General features: G+C 29.5%; 2 protein-coding genes and 1 long non-coding RNA gene across 4 annotated transcripts; all 3 read right to left on the bottom strand.

Moving 5' to 3' along the window:
* Nucleotides 1-384: 384 nt before the first annotated feature.
* LOC126841360 (uncharacterized) lies at nucleotides 385-1,620 on the bottom strand. 2 transcript variants are annotated; one of them, XR_007686165.1, is made up of 4 exons: nucleotides 1,317-1,620; nucleotides 971-988; nucleotides 573-660; nucleotides 406-483 (listed from the first exon to the last, which is right to left on the bottom strand). It is a non-coding gene; the product is annotated as an uncharacterized LOC126841360 (long non-coding RNA). The 2 variants fall into 2 exon arrangements; XR_007686164.1 differs by having other exon boundaries at nucleotides 385-660.
* Nucleotides 1,621-5,511: 3,891 nt separating this feature from the next.
* Nucleotides 5,512-8,148, bottom strand: LOC126841359 (isopentenyl-diphosphate Delta-isomerase 1). Its single transcript, XM_050577793.1, has 3 exons — nucleotides 7,946-8,148; nucleotides 5,969-6,421; nucleotides 5,512-5,888 (listed from the first exon to the last, which is right to left on the bottom strand). Exons 2-3 carry the CDS (start codon nucleotides 6,409-6,411, stop codon nucleotides 5,615-5,617), a joined length of 717 nt encoding a protein of 238 aa, XP_050433750.1. The 5' UTR covers nucleotides 6,412-6,421; nucleotides 7,946-8,148; the 3' UTR covers nucleotides 5,512-5,614.
* A 2,398-nt stretch (nucleotides 8,149-10,546) lies between these two features.
* On the bottom strand, nucleotides 10,547-18,126 carry LOC126841438 (cilia- and flagella-associated protein 43). The gene is made up of 23 exons (XM_050577926.1): nucleotides 17,878-18,126; nucleotides 17,420-17,694; nucleotides 17,179-17,344; nucleotides 16,573-16,927; nucleotides 16,368-16,481; nucleotides 16,138-16,296; nucleotides 15,536-15,781; nucleotides 15,108-15,425; nucleotides 14,772-15,040; nucleotides 14,602-14,702; nucleotides 14,393-14,511; nucleotides 14,096-14,326; nucleotides 13,890-14,035; nucleotides 13,605-13,821; nucleotides 13,167-13,308; nucleotides 12,803-13,083; nucleotides 12,430-12,731; nucleotides 12,175-12,363; nucleotides 11,697-12,102; nucleotides 11,319-11,438; nucleotides 10,995-11,246; nucleotides 10,753-10,940; nucleotides 10,547-10,682 (listed from the first exon to the last, which is right to left on the bottom strand). The coding sequence occupies exons 1-23, from the start codon at nucleotides 18,000-18,002 to the stop codon at nucleotides 10,547-10,549; spliced, it is 4,857 nt and encodes a 1,618-aa protein (XP_050433883.1). The 5' UTR covers nucleotides 18,003-18,126.
* Between the last annotated feature and the right edge of the window lie 2,877 nt (nucleotides 18,127-21,003).

The raw sequence follows: 21,003 nt of genomic DNA, 5'->3' as shown, positions 1-21,003 counted from the left end.
GAAAAAATGAATTTGAAAAGTATAATTTTTTTTGTAGCCTCCATACTTTGCATAATGATGTCAACGTATGCGGGTAAAGAACCAGGTCCAGAAGGTATAAAAAAACGTTTTGTTTATTACACATGTGGTTAACTTAACCTAATCAGGCAAAGCATCAAGGTTAAATCAAGAGCATAAAGAATATAAATAGTAAATAATCAAAATTAATTATATATTGTATATTTATATTTGTTATAACTTATAAAGTTAAACAATTGACACTGTTTACCGCATTTCCATAGACATTTTATTATAAAGAATTACAAATAAGAGGAGGAAGCAGAAGTAAAAACAAATTGTTGGAAAAGATTAGACAATAAAACACAAATTTATTTATTCGGTGATTATTCTTTTTATTAGTAGAGAGGTGTATAAGACATAATATAATTTATATGATAGGTAACAAAATATATGTTATTTGGAATAAATTGTTATTAGAAAAATCTGAAGGTCGAAACATAATTATGATAAACATTCAGCATTAATTCAGTCATTTGAAAAACCAAATGATAAAATTACATATTGAATTATACTTTTATGGTGGTGGTGCTGCTGGTGGTGGTGGTGGTGGTGGTGGATTTTGTGGTTGTCCTACTTTAGGTCCTAGTGTTACTTCGTGTACTGAAAAATCAAAAAAGAATTATTTAAATGTTTTATTTTATTCTAGTGCATCACGTCTAAATTATTTATATTTATTTTGATACAAAACCATTTAATTTTCTTATAGCCACATGTAATATTCTTAAAATAATATTATAACTAGATATGCAAAATTATACAATATGTTTATGAACATGGCAAACGTATTCTTATTTTCCACAATTTAAGGCATTTGTAGCATTTTATTTATACTTCAAGCTTTATTGAAAATAAGTTTAAAACTGCTAGTAAATTTGTAAAGCACATTAACAGATATTATCCATTAACTTACGAACTGGCCTCGGTGCACCTGAAAAATTAAAAAAAAAAAATGTATTAAATACATTTTTTTTTATCCTTGCGTATAAACTATATATTTTAATTTAATCTAAAATCGTTTAATTTTATTATAGGCACATGTAATATTCTTAATATAATATTATAACTGGATATACAAAATTATACAATACAAGTTTATGAACTTGGCAAACGTATTCTTATTTTCGAAAATTTAAGGCATTTGTAGCATTTTATACACATTTTAAGCTTTATTGAAAACATATATAAAACTGCTAGTATATTTGTAAAGTACAAAAAAAAAAATTAAAAAAATTATATACTAAAAATGTTTTTTATACCTTCTGGAGCTGTTACACTCGACATCATTATGAATAATATGGTGGCTATAATACAAATTATGCTTTTCAAATTCATTTTTACAAGCAGTTATTATTATTAAACTACAAAGAAGTTGAATACTATACGAGAGCAACAGTACAATTGCTTACATTATATGTAGAGATATGTTTGTCTTATTTTGTAGGCGAAGTGAGTATGTACATATTTAAGTGGTTTATGTATTGTTATTGTGTATGTGTTTATTGTTTGTTAAATATGTTTGGCCGAATGAAGTATGGGCTGCATAAAGTTAAAAAATACTTGTCTTATTTGGTTAAAAAAAAAAAATAAAAACCCAAACAACCATTGAGAAACTTACATATTTTTATAACCTTGCACATATTATAAGTATTATATATTTTTTGGCTTCCACAGCTTCTGGACGCTTTATCGGACACACTATTGGAATAGAAAATAAACCAACTTGGTTTCTTGACCCAAGCCAGAGAAATATTTTTAATAATTTCCAAGTCGGAGTACTTCTCATTTGATTAAAACGTCCATTAACCCGGCAAAACGAGACAACAGTAATACGGAGAGGGTAGTTTTAATTGTTCTTAAATCTCAATGATTGATTCCTCGAGCGTTCTGGTAATAGCCTTAGGATAGTTTTGAGGAACCCGTCGATGGCATTGTGTGCGTCGAATATTTGAAAAGGATATTTCGCTTATTGAAAAGGCATTGTCCGTTTCTGGGAAGCTTTACTTTTAATTTATTGAACTCTACGCTGTATACATACACGCGAGCAAACATCTTTTCGCTTCTGAGCTCGTTTGAGAATTCCCATCAACCGCTACGGGAATGGAACTTTTACAATATTTATGATGAAGGTTAACAATATACCAAATAGAATTGTACTTAGACGTTTATTCGCGTCTAAGCATATGACTGTTTTGTGGAAATCTTGTTCCAAAGGAAGGTTAGATTATATCCCTAGTTATAAAAAAAAAAAAAAATACAGATTGTATAACATTTCGATTCATACCTGAAGATATAACATAATCATAAATTATTAACATAATCATAAATCATTGTCGAAAATATGCATAAAATTGTATTGTTAGTATTAGGGTAGATACGATTATGGTTGGTCGTCTGTGTATAAAAATGTGTTGCTGTTGATACACATTTATCGTAAATCAACTTAATGAAAATATTTGTTGGATACCTGTTGATTTGTTGAGCCACTCACACAAAAAAACGTAGAAATAGACTACGGTCGAGTGTAGTTTTCTTTTTGTTTGGGGGTGGGGGGGAGGGTTGTTCTTTAATAAAAAAAATGTTTGACTATAGATCTACCTTAGGTTTAATTTTCAAACCTCAAGCCCTAAAACTTCACCTAAAAAGCATAATAAAAAAAAAGTTGCCACTCCTTCTAAGGGAAAGGGTTTATGATATGTGTTTGGTTAGCGTGAGAAGTAAACTTCTTAAATTTGTCATCCAATATAGAACCTTTCACGGACGATTTCTGATCTATAGGATTGCAACATGGAGAAACCGGTTCAGTGGTTAAAAAGATATATTCTACATTTACCTTCGATGTATTATAAAGGTATTATTATTCTAGTTAAAATTTCTGTTCTGTAATAACCAAAATTGTGTTTACATTAAGAGAAGGGTTGTATTTTATAAATACTATTTCTTTAGTTTTACTATTTTTATTTTATGCAAATTTAGTTGCTTTAGGCAATAGGCTGTTATATGATGACCACGTCATCATATAACATTCAAACATTTGAATAGGTACCTAGACAAGACGGCAAACAAATACTTAAAAAAATACACTTGTTTTCGACAATAACAAGTTCAGTTAAGAAACTTTTTGAACAGCTGTGGCCTAGATGTATACTATTTTTAATAAAATAATAACGTACAAAAAACAACTGAATATATTACTTTGAAATATACATATATTTTAAACTAAGCGATAAGCTTATACGAAAAAACCAAAATGTGTTTTTCACACCCGTAATATAAAAAAATCAGTACATATGGGTCGGGGAATAGGTGGGACGGAGAGTAGAAAAAACTAAAAATATTGATGTTACAATTATTATGGCAAACACCCATAAATGTCTAATAATCATTAATATCTTATGTATTCAACTTGTATTTTTGGTTAAAATATCTTTATTAAATAATGTTGTTTCACCACTTATAATTACATGCAGACAGAGGTAGAAATGAAAAATAGAGGGCTAGAAAAAAAAATCACTTTAAATATACATGATAAGCAATAGCCACATAGTTACAATGTTTACATTGTCAAAACAATACATATCCGAATATATTATACTAAAAAATACGTATTCATAAAAATACAGTTTTATTTTACACAATTTAAGTACGTAAGAGAAGTGTTTTAGATCCCATAACCCCCCGTCTTTAATCGTTTACTTACAATTAAGTTGAAATTAAAATTTTTGGTAAATTAATATTTGTGTTGAACAAAACCCATCTATACGTTACCGTACATAAAATACCATAATTTTCGCAATGACTGTTGCAAATTGCAATGTAAACAAATGAATAATACATGTCGGTGTTATACAACATAAATTTTAACATAATATGAGCAGCCATATTTTACATTAACATCTTTGATAAATAAAGATAATTAAAAAAACAAGTGCTTTTGATCGTGCATTATGTGATATAAGATAATAAGGGAATCTGAACGTATAAACACAATGACGATAAATGTATTAAACTAGGATATTATAGTATAAGTTATCCAGTAATATACAAAATATGAATAATAATTATTTTTATAATATAACTAATAGTACAAAAAATACTAACTCGAGGCCAATGTTTAACTAACAGACAAATAAAAATATTTAAATGTCCATGTAAATGGATAGGAGGGACTTTAAAATTATTTGTGTATAAGACCAGCTTACAACGAACTCTGCATGCAATGTTGATTTTAGAAAATCCACTCTCTAGGTGATTAGGCATGAAATTACACAATAACAATACTTTCTATGGAGTATAGATAGTAAATAATCAAAATAAATTAAATGTTCATATTTGTAAATTTATTATAACTTATAAAGTTAACTCGGAAGTAAAAATTAATAGTTTGAATAGATTATCTAATCTATAAAATACAATTTTACTTATTCAGTGAATATTATTTTTATTGAGAAAAGGTATATGTTATGGACATATTATAATATGTTTGATGGATAACAAAATGTGTTTTTTGGAATAAATTGTTATTAGAAAAATCTAAAGGTTCAAACACAGTTATGATAAACAAATGAAGATGAAAATTGTACAATTTACATTTAAATATAACAAATTAGTTAGCATCTTCATTTTCAGAATGTGACACGAATCTTGGATATTGTAGTTTAGTTGGTTTAGATTTAATTTGTTGTTTACCGAAAACAAGTTGTTTTTTGAAACATATTCTGTTTTATTAACATATTAAAATAACTAAATACATTTTTAAATTTTAATTGTAAAATGGAATAACTTTTTACCTTTTAAAAGGAATTCTATAACTATATACTGGATCTGGGAACCACTAATTTCTGTCTACGTTACTAAGAATACTAAGAATTGTTTATATTTTATGAATTTAAACAATAAATCCTATAAAAGATATACATTGTCTGTACCATTTATTGTAATCAACTAATGTATGATTAAAATATTATTCAGATAAACGATGAATGTGGATTTATTCACACATAGCGACTTGGAAATTTCATCCGTAAAAGTCTAAATTTCTCCAATTTTTTTTGTAGTTTTTCCTTAGTAGAAAAAAATTGACTAGAGATTATTAAGGCGATATGTGTTATATGGTTACAGTGAACTACTACTTACTGTACTAACGAGAAAAATTTAATTTCCCATGTTAACTATATGCAAAAATAGATTTACAAAGAAGTACTTTTTAAGACTAAAGTTAAGCAAGAGATCTGAAAATTTTATGGAATTCTTTTTTGAATAGGTTGCTATTGATTCGAGGGTAAGTAAAAACAAACGTTTTTAGTAAAAACACAAACGTGGCGGGCTTTGTGAGTAAAAAAAGAATGTGTGAGAATTGTAAGAATGTAGATAACATTTATTTAAATATTTATAACAAATTAAATATAATTAATAATATAATTGTAAATATATAAAAAAATTAAAACAATGTCATTATTTTATATAAAGAACATAGTTAAAATTGTCTTGATTATGTAGCTCTTATGTTTTAGGTGAGTATATTACCATTGATTATAAATATTGATAACCAATGATATTACTTATAATTAATAATATTTTTATGGTCCATAACTTTTTCAAGAGATTTTAGGTTTTCCCACCAATTGGTCAGTTCATTTTGTACAATTAAATTAAACCAAGGCGTAATGGGATACTTTAAATTGTTCAAAAAATTAAAAATTTTGGTTTTGGGCACGTATAGGGTTGTTTTTACCTCATCTGGGTTAGGGTCTAATGTCACATCTTTTTGCATAAGAAATATATAGTCAATTTCGTGTTCGCCCCAAGTTCCATCGCCTTCCGACATGTATCTACGTAGAAATATAGCAAATAAAAATTATTAAAATAAAATTCCTGAGCAAATTACATTCATTATAATATGCAAATTTACCTTATTCTCGTAATGTATTGTAAGTCATCAGGTTTACATTGGTTTTTGGGAATACCTAATTCAAATGACAGTCGTCGACAGGCTGCAGCTTTGGCACCATTTAATGTATCGCGCTCATTTTCAATTTCATACAAAGGATGGCTGCAACATGAGTTAGTGAAATGATCAGGGAATGTAATTTTTGTCGATGAGCGTTGCTGCAGCAAAAGTTCTTCCCGAGTGTTGAAAAGGAAAACACTGAATGCTCGATGCAAAGGAATATGACCGTTAACTAGTCGATGACAATCTCTTTTGCTGGCACTACCACACTCGTGATCATTTTCATCAACTAGAATACAGCGTTCTTCAAGTGCGGCTTCTTGTACAGGATTTAATGGTTTGGCAACAGTAGCTAAATACCGCCGTAGAGGTAAAAGTCCAAACAATTTTACTAGTGGTTTCATTTTTTTGAACCTGTAAAATAAAAATAAAATAATAATTAGATGCTAAACTGAATGATTTAAACTCGAATGGAAAAAACTACTAAGAACATACATTACTAAATGAAAGTTGAAACACAAATGATAAAGTTAAATAAAAAATAATTTATTTTAAGTTGTGACGTACATAAATGCATGCATTTATATTTATATTTTGAAAATAAACATAGTATTTTCTATTATATACTTCAATAATGATATTCAATTATTCAGAAATCTCAAACAAAAGTATTTTTTTTTGTTACACAAAACCATTTTTAACGCCAAGAATGTGTTATTTATCATTTACATTACAATGATAGAAGTCATAACATGACTATTATGAACCATAAACTTTAACTGTATATAATAATTAAAAATATGTATAATTATTAGCAGAATCATACATTTACTTTAAAAAAATCTAGTTCCGTGAAACCTGCCTATAAGGGATACTCACGAGACCATCAAAAGTGTCCGTTGTAGACAGGGTTAACGTCTTAATAAGATGGAACTTATTAAGTTTGAATAAAAATATATTTTTGTTATTTCATCATCAATATTTTTACTAAATTAAAATAGCATTTTAACATTATGACTGATGTTTAATATTAACTAATTAATTCAAAATATTCATGCTATTTTTTTTTTTTTTGAGATTACTTATGTTTATTAACTATAAAGCGTGACAATGTTGGAGTAAGGGTAGATATTTAATAAATAATAATAATAACTTAAAATTTCACACAATATTATAAAATGTTAAAATGATGTGAAGATGCTGAGACTAAATGACTAAATTCTAAACTCCAAGAGCTGCTCTCAAGGGCTCTTATAAAATCAAATGGAGGGAGAAGCTTTATTTGTATGCCATAGGGCATATTTCGATTGACTGATCTTTTATTAAAGCTAAAACTTTTGCCTATAATTCTATATTGTTTTGAATGATGGATGTTTTGCTAAACATCTGTCCATCTGTGACGTGTTTCTAACGTCAGTAATATAATAAAAGTATTCATAATTATTATTACTATATTAGCAATAAAAATCTTACTTTAATAAAGTATTATGAAATTAATATAGGTAATAGAGTATACAATAATTATATAACAACATTAATAACATAATAACTTATTATCACCTATAATGATTTAACCTTAAATGAACTATTAAGAAATTTATAGATAAGCATTTCATAAATACTTTACAGCTCACAATTCATATGTATATTAGGTATATATATTTTTGATATTTATACACACTGTTAAAATAGCAATAAATAATTATATTGTTATAATTCCTCCTAGAATTGTAAGTATGCATTATTATTGGTAAAAGGAGAAGAACATTTTGTCAATGTAATCAATCAAAGTAATTTTTAATGTTATACGTTATGGTTAATTTTTTTAATCTTACATAATATTTAACAAATATGATTACTTGAATCATAATTGTTGGTTGTTAATTAGATTACAATTTGTCCAACAATACAGGTGGAAAGTCTGTTAGTGATGTTTACCTGGATGAAAATATATGGTCAACTATTGGTACTCAAAAGTGTTCGCAACTAATTGTCACTGAGATATAAATATAAATATTCAAAAAAAATTTGATATTTTAATTTTACTGTAATATCAGTTAATAATTCACTGAAAAGTGAAATCTCACGTGAAGTGTGAACTGAAGCGAACAGCAAACTGAAGCTAGCTGAAAGTAACTGATGAGTGATGAGTAATATCATCAAAATGTGATAATAAAAATACCTGATAAGAAACTGGTCGTTGGGAAAAAGTGTACAATGGATAAAATGGTCATTGGTATCGTACCTGTGCAATTTGAAAAAAGGATCACTACTTTTTGTTCCACAAACTTTTTATTCCATGAGACATTTGTTTCAAAAACATTATTTTCCAAGATTATGGCTTGTTCCAATGGACATATTTTGTTCCAATCACATTTTTTTTTCGCCAAACAGTTATGCCAACGAACGTTTTGTCTAAATTGTAATTATTGTTCCAATTAATCAAAAAATCAAAAAAATTGTCTGAACATTTATTTTCACTCATTATTTAATGTTTATTTTATTATATATATTTTTTTTTTTGAGCTGCTGTTGATGTAGCTTGAACTAAATAAGACATTTATTAATATTGACTATTTTGATTTTTTTATGTGGTGGGATTTCAAACATTGGGCATTTTTAAAACATAAAAATAAAATATTAATTACAAATCATTTTTATTGAAACTAAGTTTTCATTTAAAGAAATGATTAATATTTTAAAAATTATTTATAAGTATGACAAAGAAAATATATTGTTACCATAACGGGTACATAATACATAAACACTGTTTTTGTTGTATTTATTACACTAGCAATTCTTTAAAATAAAAAGTGTCTTCTATATTATAATTATGTCTAATTAACGTACAATTTATTTTGAATTATTAAAATTGTATCTAACTTCTAAAAACTATTTGCAGGACGTTTTACAAATAAAACTTCGTTATTAGATATTAAACTGTCGCGTTTAATACACGTAGAAAATACCGGTTAAAAAAAAATGATAAATCAATGTTCGAATGAACACGAATAATTTTAATCAGTATTTATAGACATCCAACTAACATTTAAATTATATTTAAAAATTCTGTATTGTACAAAATCCATACGTTTTGTATTATTTAGAAAAAACAAAAATACATTTAACATTAAAATGTTTGAATTTAAAACTAAACATAAAAACTAAAATTTACAATGTATTATTATTTTAATTTAGCTCAGCTTGTGGCAAGGTAAATGAGTTGATAGTTTATAATATAGCCTATATGGTGCTATATGCTTTAATAGTTTAACTGATAGTTTATCAAAACCAGCCGAGGTTTTATTTTTGAAATTGCTTGTTATTTTAAGAAAATGTTCTTTCTATATTTTTAAGAAAAGTTGATTAAAATAAAAATTTGAAACCTTGTCATCGTTATGCGAATACTTCTTCCATAATACCTAAGAAAAATTAGTTAAAACTATTTTGTATGTTTAAAGGGACTTCCTGAGAGTTAATTATTTGACCATTATTTTCGATATTGAATACACGAAAGTCACATTATTTAAGTTATTTGTAGTTCCTGTTAATTTTTTTTTAACATACAAGTGAAATTTGGGTTAGTAATTGTATTAGAAAATTTTGATTGATAGAAAATTTTTCTTGCTCTTAGAATTGACGTAAAATTATTGCGATATTTATTATAACAAGCACGTTATTTAAGAGGGCGTCGCACCGGCGATTTTCAGTGGTAAAAACATGTTTAAGCAGACTGAAAATAACTCGCTTAATTTTGGTTTTAGAGTAAAAGCATCCATTATAAAATTAAAAGAAAACAATATTCCGGAGGGCAAGATGGTGCGTTTTTTAAAAAAAAATTATTTTTTTGAAAAGTTACAGTCGTTTAAAAATGTTAAAATAGTCGATATTTCTAAACTTTGTATTGAGCGTTATACTTAGAATAATGAAAAAAGCGCACCGTCTTGCCCTCCAAAATATTGTTTTCTTTTAATTTTATAATGTGTGTTTTTACTCTAAAACCAAAATTAAGCGAGTTATTTTCAGTCTGCTTAAACATTTAGAGATGAAAAAACATTTTTAAATCGCTTTCAAGGATGCTGTGATAGTCCGAAAAATAAATTAACTACCAAAATAGAGTCTTAGTTATTGAACTAATAGTTACACATCACAGTTTAACCTTTAAATTAAGATTTTGTGAAAAATTGCCTTTACTTTACTTCTTAAAAATAGGCGGTGCGACGCCCTCCTAAGTTTTTAAGTAATTTAAGTACAATAATCGTTTCTGTAAAAAAAAGACATTTTTTTATGTTTAATAGTATAATATATAACCCCTATATACTTTCAAGACTCCGAAAAAACATTTATTAGTAGACTAAATTGAGTATGTTTTTGTATAAAAAGTTATTTTAAATAATAATATTGATAAAGAAAAAGATAAATAACAATACAACCGATTTATAATCCATGATGCTAGGTTTGTATGATTAAGTATGCGTAATAATATTTATCATACATTTTATTATTAATCAATATTCATAAGTCATAGCTTTGGATACATTAAAATTTAAGATTGAATAAAGTGGGGAAAGTTTTCAAAAGTAATAATTCCAATTCTGTGTGCAATACTACAATTTCTTTGTGTAATTCTTGTATTTTAGACATCATTTTCGTCCGTTTAACTATACTTTTCATCCTAAAATTCAAACGTCATAAAAAATATTTAAAAAAAAGTTTTATAATATTGCTATAAGCTTGAATTTAACCTTGCGTCGTTGGCGGACTTCAGTTTATCATTAAAATTGTGACTAATTTTCTTTTTTAATTCTAATAATAGCGCGTTCATTTGACTTATTCTTTCTTCTATAACAGCGTTATCCTTTTTAACGACTTTTATTTTAGCATTTATTTTTTGAACATTACTAATGATTCCGTCGATTTGCTTTTTGTAAGTCTAAATAAAATATAATTTCAGAAAGATCATAACACGACAAATAAATTCCGTTACCATTTTCATTCCAGCTATTTGCTTTTCAACTTTTTGTTGAGCGTGTTCAGCAATGTCTACTCCCTTTGCTTTAAACTTGAGGTAGTGCAATATATTGCCGGTAGTTTTCAAAGCCTTAATTATATGAAGCCGGTGTTCGCACAATTTTATCTTGACGTTTTTTAATATAACGTGGTCCCATTCCAGCTTAGTGCATTTACGTTTGTATTTGAGTAAGTTAGTCAACATGTGTACCTTTCGTTTGCCCAGTTCCTAAAACATTAGGTACAGATTATGTTGTAATTACAATATTCTATTTAATAATTGAATAGTTTTTTTATTTACTTTGACAGCGTTATTTATTGTTTCTATTTCATCAAAGTCTACTAATGCCGTATTATCGAAATCATTTAAGTGTCCAGTCAATTCAACTTCAATAAAACTATTTTTCGTTACGAATTGAATCTAACAACAAAAATGGAATTATTCAATTATGTGTAGGTTTTATATTTTACAAATTACAACAAGACTTAAATCACTGTTGCCTGTCAGTGTATCAATCAAATAATTAAACAAATTCAGTGGAGCAAACTGTATAATTTTCATATAAATGTCCAAATAAGTTTATGTTAACTACAATACTCCGGCCCACCAGAGAAGAAACCAGCGCAATAACTAAAACGCGTTACTTGTCTCGTGGACCGGATTAAAAAATAATCTCACTTGCGGATTTTGTTCATAAAGGTTTCTATCGTCTTCTAGATCTAATATAGTTGCTTTAAGTTTATCGATCGTATATGTCTTATCTTCTTTATCTCGCTCTAAACACACAAGTAAATTAGCTTTGTCTGATGCGTCCAATTGAAACGTTTTGATTTTAAACTCCGATTCAATTTTCATCCGTCTAAGGTTGCAAACTTTATGCCACGTGTCTTTGTCCATGTTCAGCTTATAGTCTTCCACATACTTGTAGTCGTCATATGCTCTAAGCGTGTCCAAATACTGAACGAATTCCGACGATAACATGTCTATAAGTTTGCTGTTGTTCGGGGTCATTATAGCGTTTATAAATTGATAACCGATCAAAGGCGAATAAGTTGTATTAGCTTGCAGTATCTTTGGTCGTCGGCTAAAAATCAAATACTTGTTAGTGTCGTCTTTATGACAACATGCAATTCTTAGTGATAATTATATGGCATACTTGTAAGCAACTAACGCTTGTTCGTATATCAGTTTCGACGGAAACTCTGATTTAAAACGCTTTTTAAGGACGTTGTCTTTATGTTTCAACGTTTCAATAGTGTTCAGCAACGAGCTTTGCATCGCATCGGTTTTCATAATTCTTCTGCTCGTTTCGTCGATCATTTTGATAACGTTTTCCTGGTCGTTCCTAATAATAATAAAAACAAAACTCAATAATTATTATGAATTTTATCATTTTTTTTTTGGTACAAACTTGTATCGTTCGATTTGTTCAATGTGATGTATGTCCTCGCTTAGCATCTTTCTGAGTCTGCTTATTTTCAGTTGCTCTTGTTTTATAGCCGACTCGTATTTCAGTTTAGTCTTAAACAGTTCGAACACGCGACTATCAAACGTTTCGATGCTCTCTTGCATTTTTTGGATCAACTTGGTCTGTTCGTCTTGCAGTAAATTTCTGTACTTTGCTCTTTCTTCGTCCCACGCCACCACGGCCTTCTCGTATTCGTTCACGGCACGGATATCTTCTTCGACGTATTCCTCTGGTTCCTTTGTCAACTACGAACATGGCAAGAAAACTTTTAAATATCCTAGTGTCATGCTGAAAAATTAGCAACGGGACAGCATACCATGCATTTTGGCTTCGGCACGTCTTTCTTCAACTCATCTTCCCAACGTTTTTCTAACACTCCGTCCATCATCTCCATTATGGCCAGTTGCCTAAAATTGTCGGCGGCCAACAGTCGTCTGATACGTTCTTCTTCTGCCAACTCGGCGTCAATCAACATCTGTTGACTTGGAGAAATGTATGGCAATGCCGAAACCTCGTAGTCCTCGACAGTTACAAGCCGATCGGTGCGTTCACGTTGACGCCATTTGTAATCCTTGGGAGGCTCTCCGGTAGGCTCGACTAAATTAGAAAACAAACGATCCGTGAGAAATGAAGATCTAATTCGTTTTTAGTAAAGACATTCAACAAAACACATTTAGTACATTTGCAAGCCAATCGGAGTTCGTCGTTTATTACCCACAGCCGTTCGTTACTTTTTTCCAGATAATCTAATTGAAGTTGTTTTGCTTCGAAAGTGTCATCGAATAGTTTATTGAATTGGCGTTTTAACTTGTTGATGACGTGCTACACAATACAATAAAACAATTTTAAGATATTTCAGGTGTTGCTAACAGGTATAACTAATTATAAGATTAGTCAGCTGTTTTTATCGAGTAACAAAACCTAACAGTAGGTAATCCTCAATAATCATTCGTTACATCTTGATATAAGTGATTTGTAGAGTGATTGGGCAATTATTATATATAATTGGGAGACTCAGTAAGTAAATAAAGTTAATGGGTAGTAAAAGCTCAAACTTATTATAAAGCTGTGTGATGTTTTTATATCTGTATTTTTAATTTATGATATCAGATAAATGCCTCTAGTAAAATAATTTCATCTTCAGCCTTCTCCAAATCGTAGTATCCGTGTTGAGTGTTCAGCGGTTCAGAGACGTCGACAAACCGATGACTAATAGATCCTAATAACACAATATCATTGGAGTCTTTAGATACTTTGATACTATGATGTTCGGAAAGTGATTGTTCTTCTAACGCAAACTCCAGATTAGTGGTTAATTTATCAGAATATTTGCTCCTGAAAAATACCGCAATTTTACAATGTGCATAGCAAGCAAGCATAATAATAATAAATAGTGTTTATACTTTAAAGACCGAAAATTGGACGAGTTTTGTCTATGATATCCGCTTTCATTAGCTCGTTTGTTTATTATGAAATTGGCCTTTTCGACTATTTTCTGATCTTCGGCACTAATCGAATAGTTCTTTACTCGGTAAATTTTTTCCAAACACTGCGTTTCACAGAAAATAGTTATTTTTCCATTCATGTCGGAACTGTTAACTATTCTCACTTGTATAGATCTAGGTTTGACGACAAACGAATCCCAGAATTGCTCTAAAATTGCATCTCTCTCGGTTTTGAACTGAACAATATCGTCGAGTACATTTATTTGGTATTTTTCTCGTTCTATTACGGATTGTTCTAGGAACATTTTTCTGTATTCTTCGTTTAGATCGAATTCTTCTATGGTTAATTTCTCATCCTCCGGCCCGTTAATGTTGTTTTCTAACAACTTTGACAGCTATAAAAAAAACACAAATAATATATAAATTTGACGCGCCTCGATTAATCGCATTTGCTGTTATACTTCTATTTTAATGGTTTCAAATTCTTGTTTTATTAAATTTATCGTCTTTTTGTGCACTATTTTACTAGTTTCCAATTGATTTTGTTTATTTATCATATCCCATGTCATTCGATTTGGATCTTAACGAATAAATTAAAACCAAGTTTACTGTTAGGTCACTAGAGAGTAAAATAACATTATAGTATGGCTTTCAAAACAGAATAACTTACTATCATCGGTTACTTCGTTACCGATGCCAACAGTTTTTTTGTTGTCCACGTTAATCGGTGTGTCTACAAGATGGCGTACCCTGCCGTGTGTACAGCCTTCTCTAAAATCAATGTAAATAAATTAAAATCAACACTTTAAGGACTCTAGCGTCATGTGATATTATAATTACATAAAACTAATACACAACACGTCCCCATTTTTAGTTAGCACCAGCATGTTTCGAGCGCTGGCATCGACTTCGACGGTTTTCAATCCGCCAGTTTGCCAATCGCTACATGATGCCCTGACAATTTTGATCCATTGACCGTTGTCATCAAAATCATACAGATTGTATGTGCCATCCCAGCTATAAGTGACGCAGTGCTTTTTCCACACGGACAAGTGGACGTCGTTTAGGTCGTGATCCAACGGTAAAATTTCTTCCTCCAGTATTTTCCACTTAAGTAAAATATCACACAAGTAATACACTATATTAACTGTTTGTCTTGGGTTATTATCGGCTTACCTTGATCACGTTTATAATCATCAAATGTATGTGCTTCCCAAGGTATGCGGTGAAGGCAATCCGCAGTAAATTAGGTGTCTTTAGCGGTGGCCAATTTGAAACTGATGTTAAGTAATTTTCATTATTTTTCAATTGAAAGACACTTTTGAATTCAGAATTATATATTACAACGTTGTTCCCGGCGATTTTATCGTCATCTTTTGTCTTATATAACACCACTATATATGGTGTTTTATCGTTAGTCACTGTTTCTATATCGATAACTTGTTTATTTAAGTGAAATTCTTTAATTACAGTACAGCTTTGACCCAAAATTACCTAACAGAACACAATATATTCTGTTTTATTAGATAATAAATTATGTGTTAACAGCGGATATTGTTATTTTTAATTTAAATTAAATGTATTTATTAAATTTTAGTCGTTACTTGAATATGAAAAAACCAGCCTGTAGAGTAAACTACTGCTATGCAATTTTGACCATTGGGGAAAAATTTAATAGCAGATAGCTCTTCATCGCATAACACCATTTTTGCAATAAGGTTTAAACTGTCGTCTGTAGAATCGGCATTTCTTAATTCTATTTTACCATTATTAAACGTGACGGCGACATAATGATAAAGTGGATTGGCGTTTATACTCGTTGAATGGCTGTCCAAATCGATTTCAGCTATCTATTAAGCATAATGTAAGCAACAACTGTAGTACTACTTATACATATAGTGTAATATCTCTTGAGGCTTAGGGTAGAATATGCTTACAGTAGCTCATGCTTATTGTAAGATGCGATTAAAAGGAGATAGCAGAATAAAGCAATACCCCCTGAATATTGACTATTGGCCATTTCATTAGAGGAAATAATGACAATCAAAAGATTCATTGATGGCAGTTTGTAGATCTATCAACTTCGACGAGGAAAGCAAAGGGAAGATTATCTCATTAGCTTTATGTAAATGCGAAGAAGCATAAACGAGTAGAATTTCGCAGCGGCAAGGCGCATCCTTTAGAAAAGAAAAAGTATATTACTTACTAAATTTCCTGTAGATGTATCCCAAATTCTCATTACATCAAATTCGTTAATGGTAGTAAAAGTTTGGTCGGTTGGTTTGACGAAAGTAAACATCCGAATTTTTGATCCGCAATTTTTCAACACTTTTTGGGTCTTTTGCGTTACCTCAATTAAAGTGCCCTAATCAAAGTGAAATAACTAAATGTATCACAAATGACTGTATTGAGTTATCCGTTTGAATTACGTAATACCCTGTTCGACCAGCAGTGAACTTCGTTTTCTCTGGCTAAAATACTTTCATATATGCTATTGGTTGTAACCGTCCACATTTTGGCGAAACTACCGTTTTGAACTTCTCTGAACCTCTAAAATTGTAAAAATGGTATAGTTTTTTTAGGAGGGTTTTCATATATATAAATATATATATATCCTGAAAATATTTTCTTAAAAACTCACAGTAAGACCGGTTGGATTGTACACGACGAACCCTTTGAAAAATGAACTCAGCAGAGGTTGAAAATTCTCGTTGCTATCACCGTGATATTCGACGCAAATTTCCGGGTCTGTAGCGCCTCCGCCGTCCGGTCGAACGCGGTAAACGTTCATGGAACCGTCGCAAAACAAGAACCATCCACTAGTTGTCCAACAGCTTGTCAACACGTCCGTGTCGTCCGACGGTAAACGAACAACCGCCTTATCAGCGTACACAGTTTTAGAGCTGATCATTAACGTCCACAGTTGAAGATTGCATCGTACTTGTCCACGTTCAGTTTGGTTGAGGTATACGTTATGGCAGGACATCGTAATGAGACTGCACGAAGTATGAAAATGTTATTTTCTCTATCCCCGAAGAAACCACAAGTTTATCAAGAAATTTAAAAGTTACACTGGTACACACATCATGTAGAACAAAAGTATGATTTGGTTTGGATAATAAATACGTACTAAATTTGAAGACTGATGTACACGATTCTTTGATCAAAAAACTCACCAGGTACTCGCACAGGTTTTCAGTGATAAAATGCTAGTAAAATAGACTTGAGCCGAGCGATATGAACTTACCCCAAAGTCTGATTTGGCTGGACGCACCCGGTATTGATGGAGAAGAGTTTCTCTCTGGATCTCCAAGCCCATATGACTAGATCGAACAGCGGGTAATCCAGCAATCCGATAATATAAGTAGTTTTCAGAAACAACAAAGCTTTGTAGGCAACGAGAACGTCTTCGTCTATGCGATAATACAATCATAGGAACTAGTAGTGTATAAAAAATGTAATGCAGTGTTTACATCTAGACCACTTACCTTCGAGGGTAGACAAAACTTTCATGTCTGGATACCTGAACACGATTACTTTGCGCATAGGGGGCTTGTCGGCCACAGCCACGACATCAACGTCTTCGGAACAGCAGTCCAAGCATCCTATACTATTTATAGGTAAACCGTTCTTAACGCCTACCGTCACCAATTCTTGTTTGTGAGTTTTCAAATCGTAAAACATAAACGTTTTACCAATAGTCATCACAAATACATCTTTAGACACAAACTTGAGTTCAGTAATGTTTACCGGCTTAACGAAACTGGAAAAAATGCGCAAAATCAAGAAAACGATAAACTGAATTGACTATCTTTAATTTAATTCTGTGCACTGTATCAACGTGTGAATTTATATTGTAAAAAGTTCTATGCGCTAAGTCACATAAAAGATTTTTAAAATTAACATTTTTTTTTTAAGTCTTAAGATAAGATGAAACGATATGTACCTTGTCGAAAAACAAGTTCCAAAAGTACATCCATATTCAACTTCGTCTTCTTCAATATACTCTCCCTCCTCCAGAATTTCCTCGCCTTCTAATTCCATGGTGACACTGTCTTTAAAGCTGGACATTTCTTGGATGAATAAATTTAACGATCCGCGTGTAATAAAAGAGAAGTCAACTTACGAATAAGACAAATATACTGTACAACGGGAACTTACTATCTATATTATATATCTCCACTGGTTTCCCTTAGTGACGAATCTAACAAAAGTATTTATTGGCTTTATTCCGTGGTTACATTAAACCAACAACAAAACTAGATTACCTAATGTTCACCGATATATATATAACGTATTTATTAAACTTATAATATGAATCGTTTATTTATGAAACGTGGTAAGTCACAATTTTTTGGAAAATTACTTTTTTTAATTAATATGTTCTATAGACGGAACGTTTACTTTCGAAAGGAGTCAAAAGTTCCTATTAATGATTTATATATTTTTATAAACATTTGTTTAAGTCATAATAAAATATATTAGTAAAGTAGTTTTGGTTTACATCACTCTATTGCGCATAATCTCGTTTATGATTTAGTAGTTTTATTTATGAAAAGAGTTAAGTAACTCATTTTTTTATGAATAGGATCGAATTCGTTAATTTAAACTCTTACTGATGGTAAAAAAATAAATTTGAAAAATTGGTATTTACAAATTTAAAAAAGTATTGTGCATAAGAATTAAAAATATTTTTTGTAATTTTTTCCAAGTAAAATTGTATGTGAAAAACAGTTATTTATAATTTTCCAAAATTTCGATTTTTTGGACTAAAACTCTTTCATAAATAAACGATTAATATTTCATATAACGTACACATGTACAACAGTAAATCTAATATTTTATGCTTTTGTTGAAAGAACAATTCGTGATTTCATTGTTTTGTTATGGTCGTACATAAAACTAGGCTATTGTTTGCTTTGTCCATTATAATATCATCATGTATTAGTTTTCACGAAGCGATACCGACACCTAATTGTTGTGCAGGATACCGTTTATTCGTAGTTTTGGTTTTCACTGTCAGCTTATAAAGTGTTAGCGATATTAATTTATTAAAAAACCGTTAAATTTCACTGTTTATTTATCATGCATATCTACACTTTAAACGTTGCACAGCGATTGTTTTTCCTTAAAAAACATTTAAATCATTCCATAAAATATAAAAACAAATTTACTAGGTCACTACTATAATTTACGATGCATACTAAATAATGCATTTTCTGAAGAAACTATTTACAGCATATAAGCTGACAACGTGCCACTATTTACCATTAGAAAAACTTATTATAATATATTTGTGCTAAAACAAGTTTCCGGGTTTATTACCCTATAATTTCGTAAATTGTGGAACAACAAAAAAAAACCTATAATTAAGCGCGTTAATTCATATTTTATAGATTGGAAAAGATTAATTTCAGTGAAACACAGTTGAAGGTTAAAGTGAAGCATTTTTTATTTCAACTTGACCATAGTACTCCAATGTACTATTGATTTGTTATAATAAAATAAGTAAAAAAATTACCAATAGGCCGAATAATTGATTAAATTTGTCGTTTCTTTCAAAGCTATCTTGTATTATTTTTACGGTTATTAGAATTTCCTTCAATATAATGAAAATTTGACATATTTTAATTATTGTCTGAATTATGTATAAGCATAATGTTAGTTATTCTATTACAATATTCATAATATATTAATGAGTTCATCAACTATGACAGTTTACTCTTAAAAAAGTCATACTTTACAATAATATAAACACTATTTTGTTATAAAAAATGTACATTAATTGCGCATTACATTATAATACACAACGTGGCTATAACATGTAATTTCGTAATTACAATTATGGGCGTATTTGTGTGTTGTTCGTAAAAATGCTAGTTTTTTGTATCTTTAAGGACTTGGTCGTATCGTCCAAACCATTTTTAATTCCACAGACATTGTTTGCGGTCTTCTCTGTACGATTCTTAATTAGTGTAGACTTTTAACCAATCTTTACTTTGTTTATAAAAAATAATAATATAAGTGTGCGCTAATTATAATAAGTTACCTATTATTATATGTGTCATAACAAAAACTTATTACGTTTTAAAATGCAAAGAAACTGTCTAATAGCTAAATCCAAACCAATTACAGTATACTGTATAAACCAGCACAGTAAGAAAGTATTATACGTGATTAGTAGACAGTAGTAGTAGTAGTAAGTAAGGGAGGTTCAATATTCACAGATAAAAATACCAATATCGATACTAATATAATGAACACATTTTCATTACCTGGTGGCTGTTGGTTGACTCACAAATAACAACCTGAAAATTGACTACGACTATAATGTAATTTCCCTTTTTTATTCGTATTTTCTTGATTAAAAAAAAATTTGTTACAGATTTTTGATAAAAATTGTATATATTTTAGTTCCATTCTAGATCTACTTTCGGTCTAATTTTCAGACTTAAACCTCTAAAACGTTGGTTGAAAAAGTAAAATAAAGAAACATTAATGTAATAAAGAAATAAAAGGATTAAATATTTAAATATTTAATTTATTTTTACATATAAATTTTTTTAACGTTTTTTCTACGTCATTTTTTTTTGATTTCTGGTACCTAAATGTTTTATAGAATAAATAAAAATTGTATATTAAAATTATTTGTGAATTGTTTGATAACCTGTCAAAAAAAAAAAAACTTATTTGTTTATAAAAAAGTATTTATTTTTATCAACATTTTCAAGTTTTATTCTATTATGATATGACAAGTGGCAACTGCTTAAAAATGTCATTAGGAAAGTATATTTTACAGTGTAACAACTTTGCAAAGACCATATTTTCTAAACAAGTTTGGCATAATATTTAGTTGTAATAAATTCATTAACCCCTTCATAACCAACATAATGGAAGGAAGAATCAATGGACGCAAAGGAAGAGGAAGACCGAGGAGACATTAATAGGAGAGGTGATTGGAATGGCTGGATGCAACGGGTATTCACATATGAAGACTCTAGCATTAAAGAGAGAAGAGTGGAAGTCTATTTTTTCGCTATGACAAGGCTTAGCCTTTAGGAAAAAAGAAGAA

Source organism: Adelges cooleyi, unplaced genomic scaffold, assembly GCF_023614345.1.
Source record: "Adelges cooleyi isolate 19-005CV unplaced genomic scaffold, UGA_ACOO_1.1 ACOO_flye_CR_arks_rails_tigmint_CR_PRNA_381, whole genome shotgun sequence".
Classification (NCBI taxonomy): Eukaryota; Metazoa; Arthropoda; class Insecta; order Hemiptera; family Adelgidae; genus Adelges; species Adelges cooleyi.
This window is presented reverse-complemented; position numbering and strand designations above follow the sequence as displayed.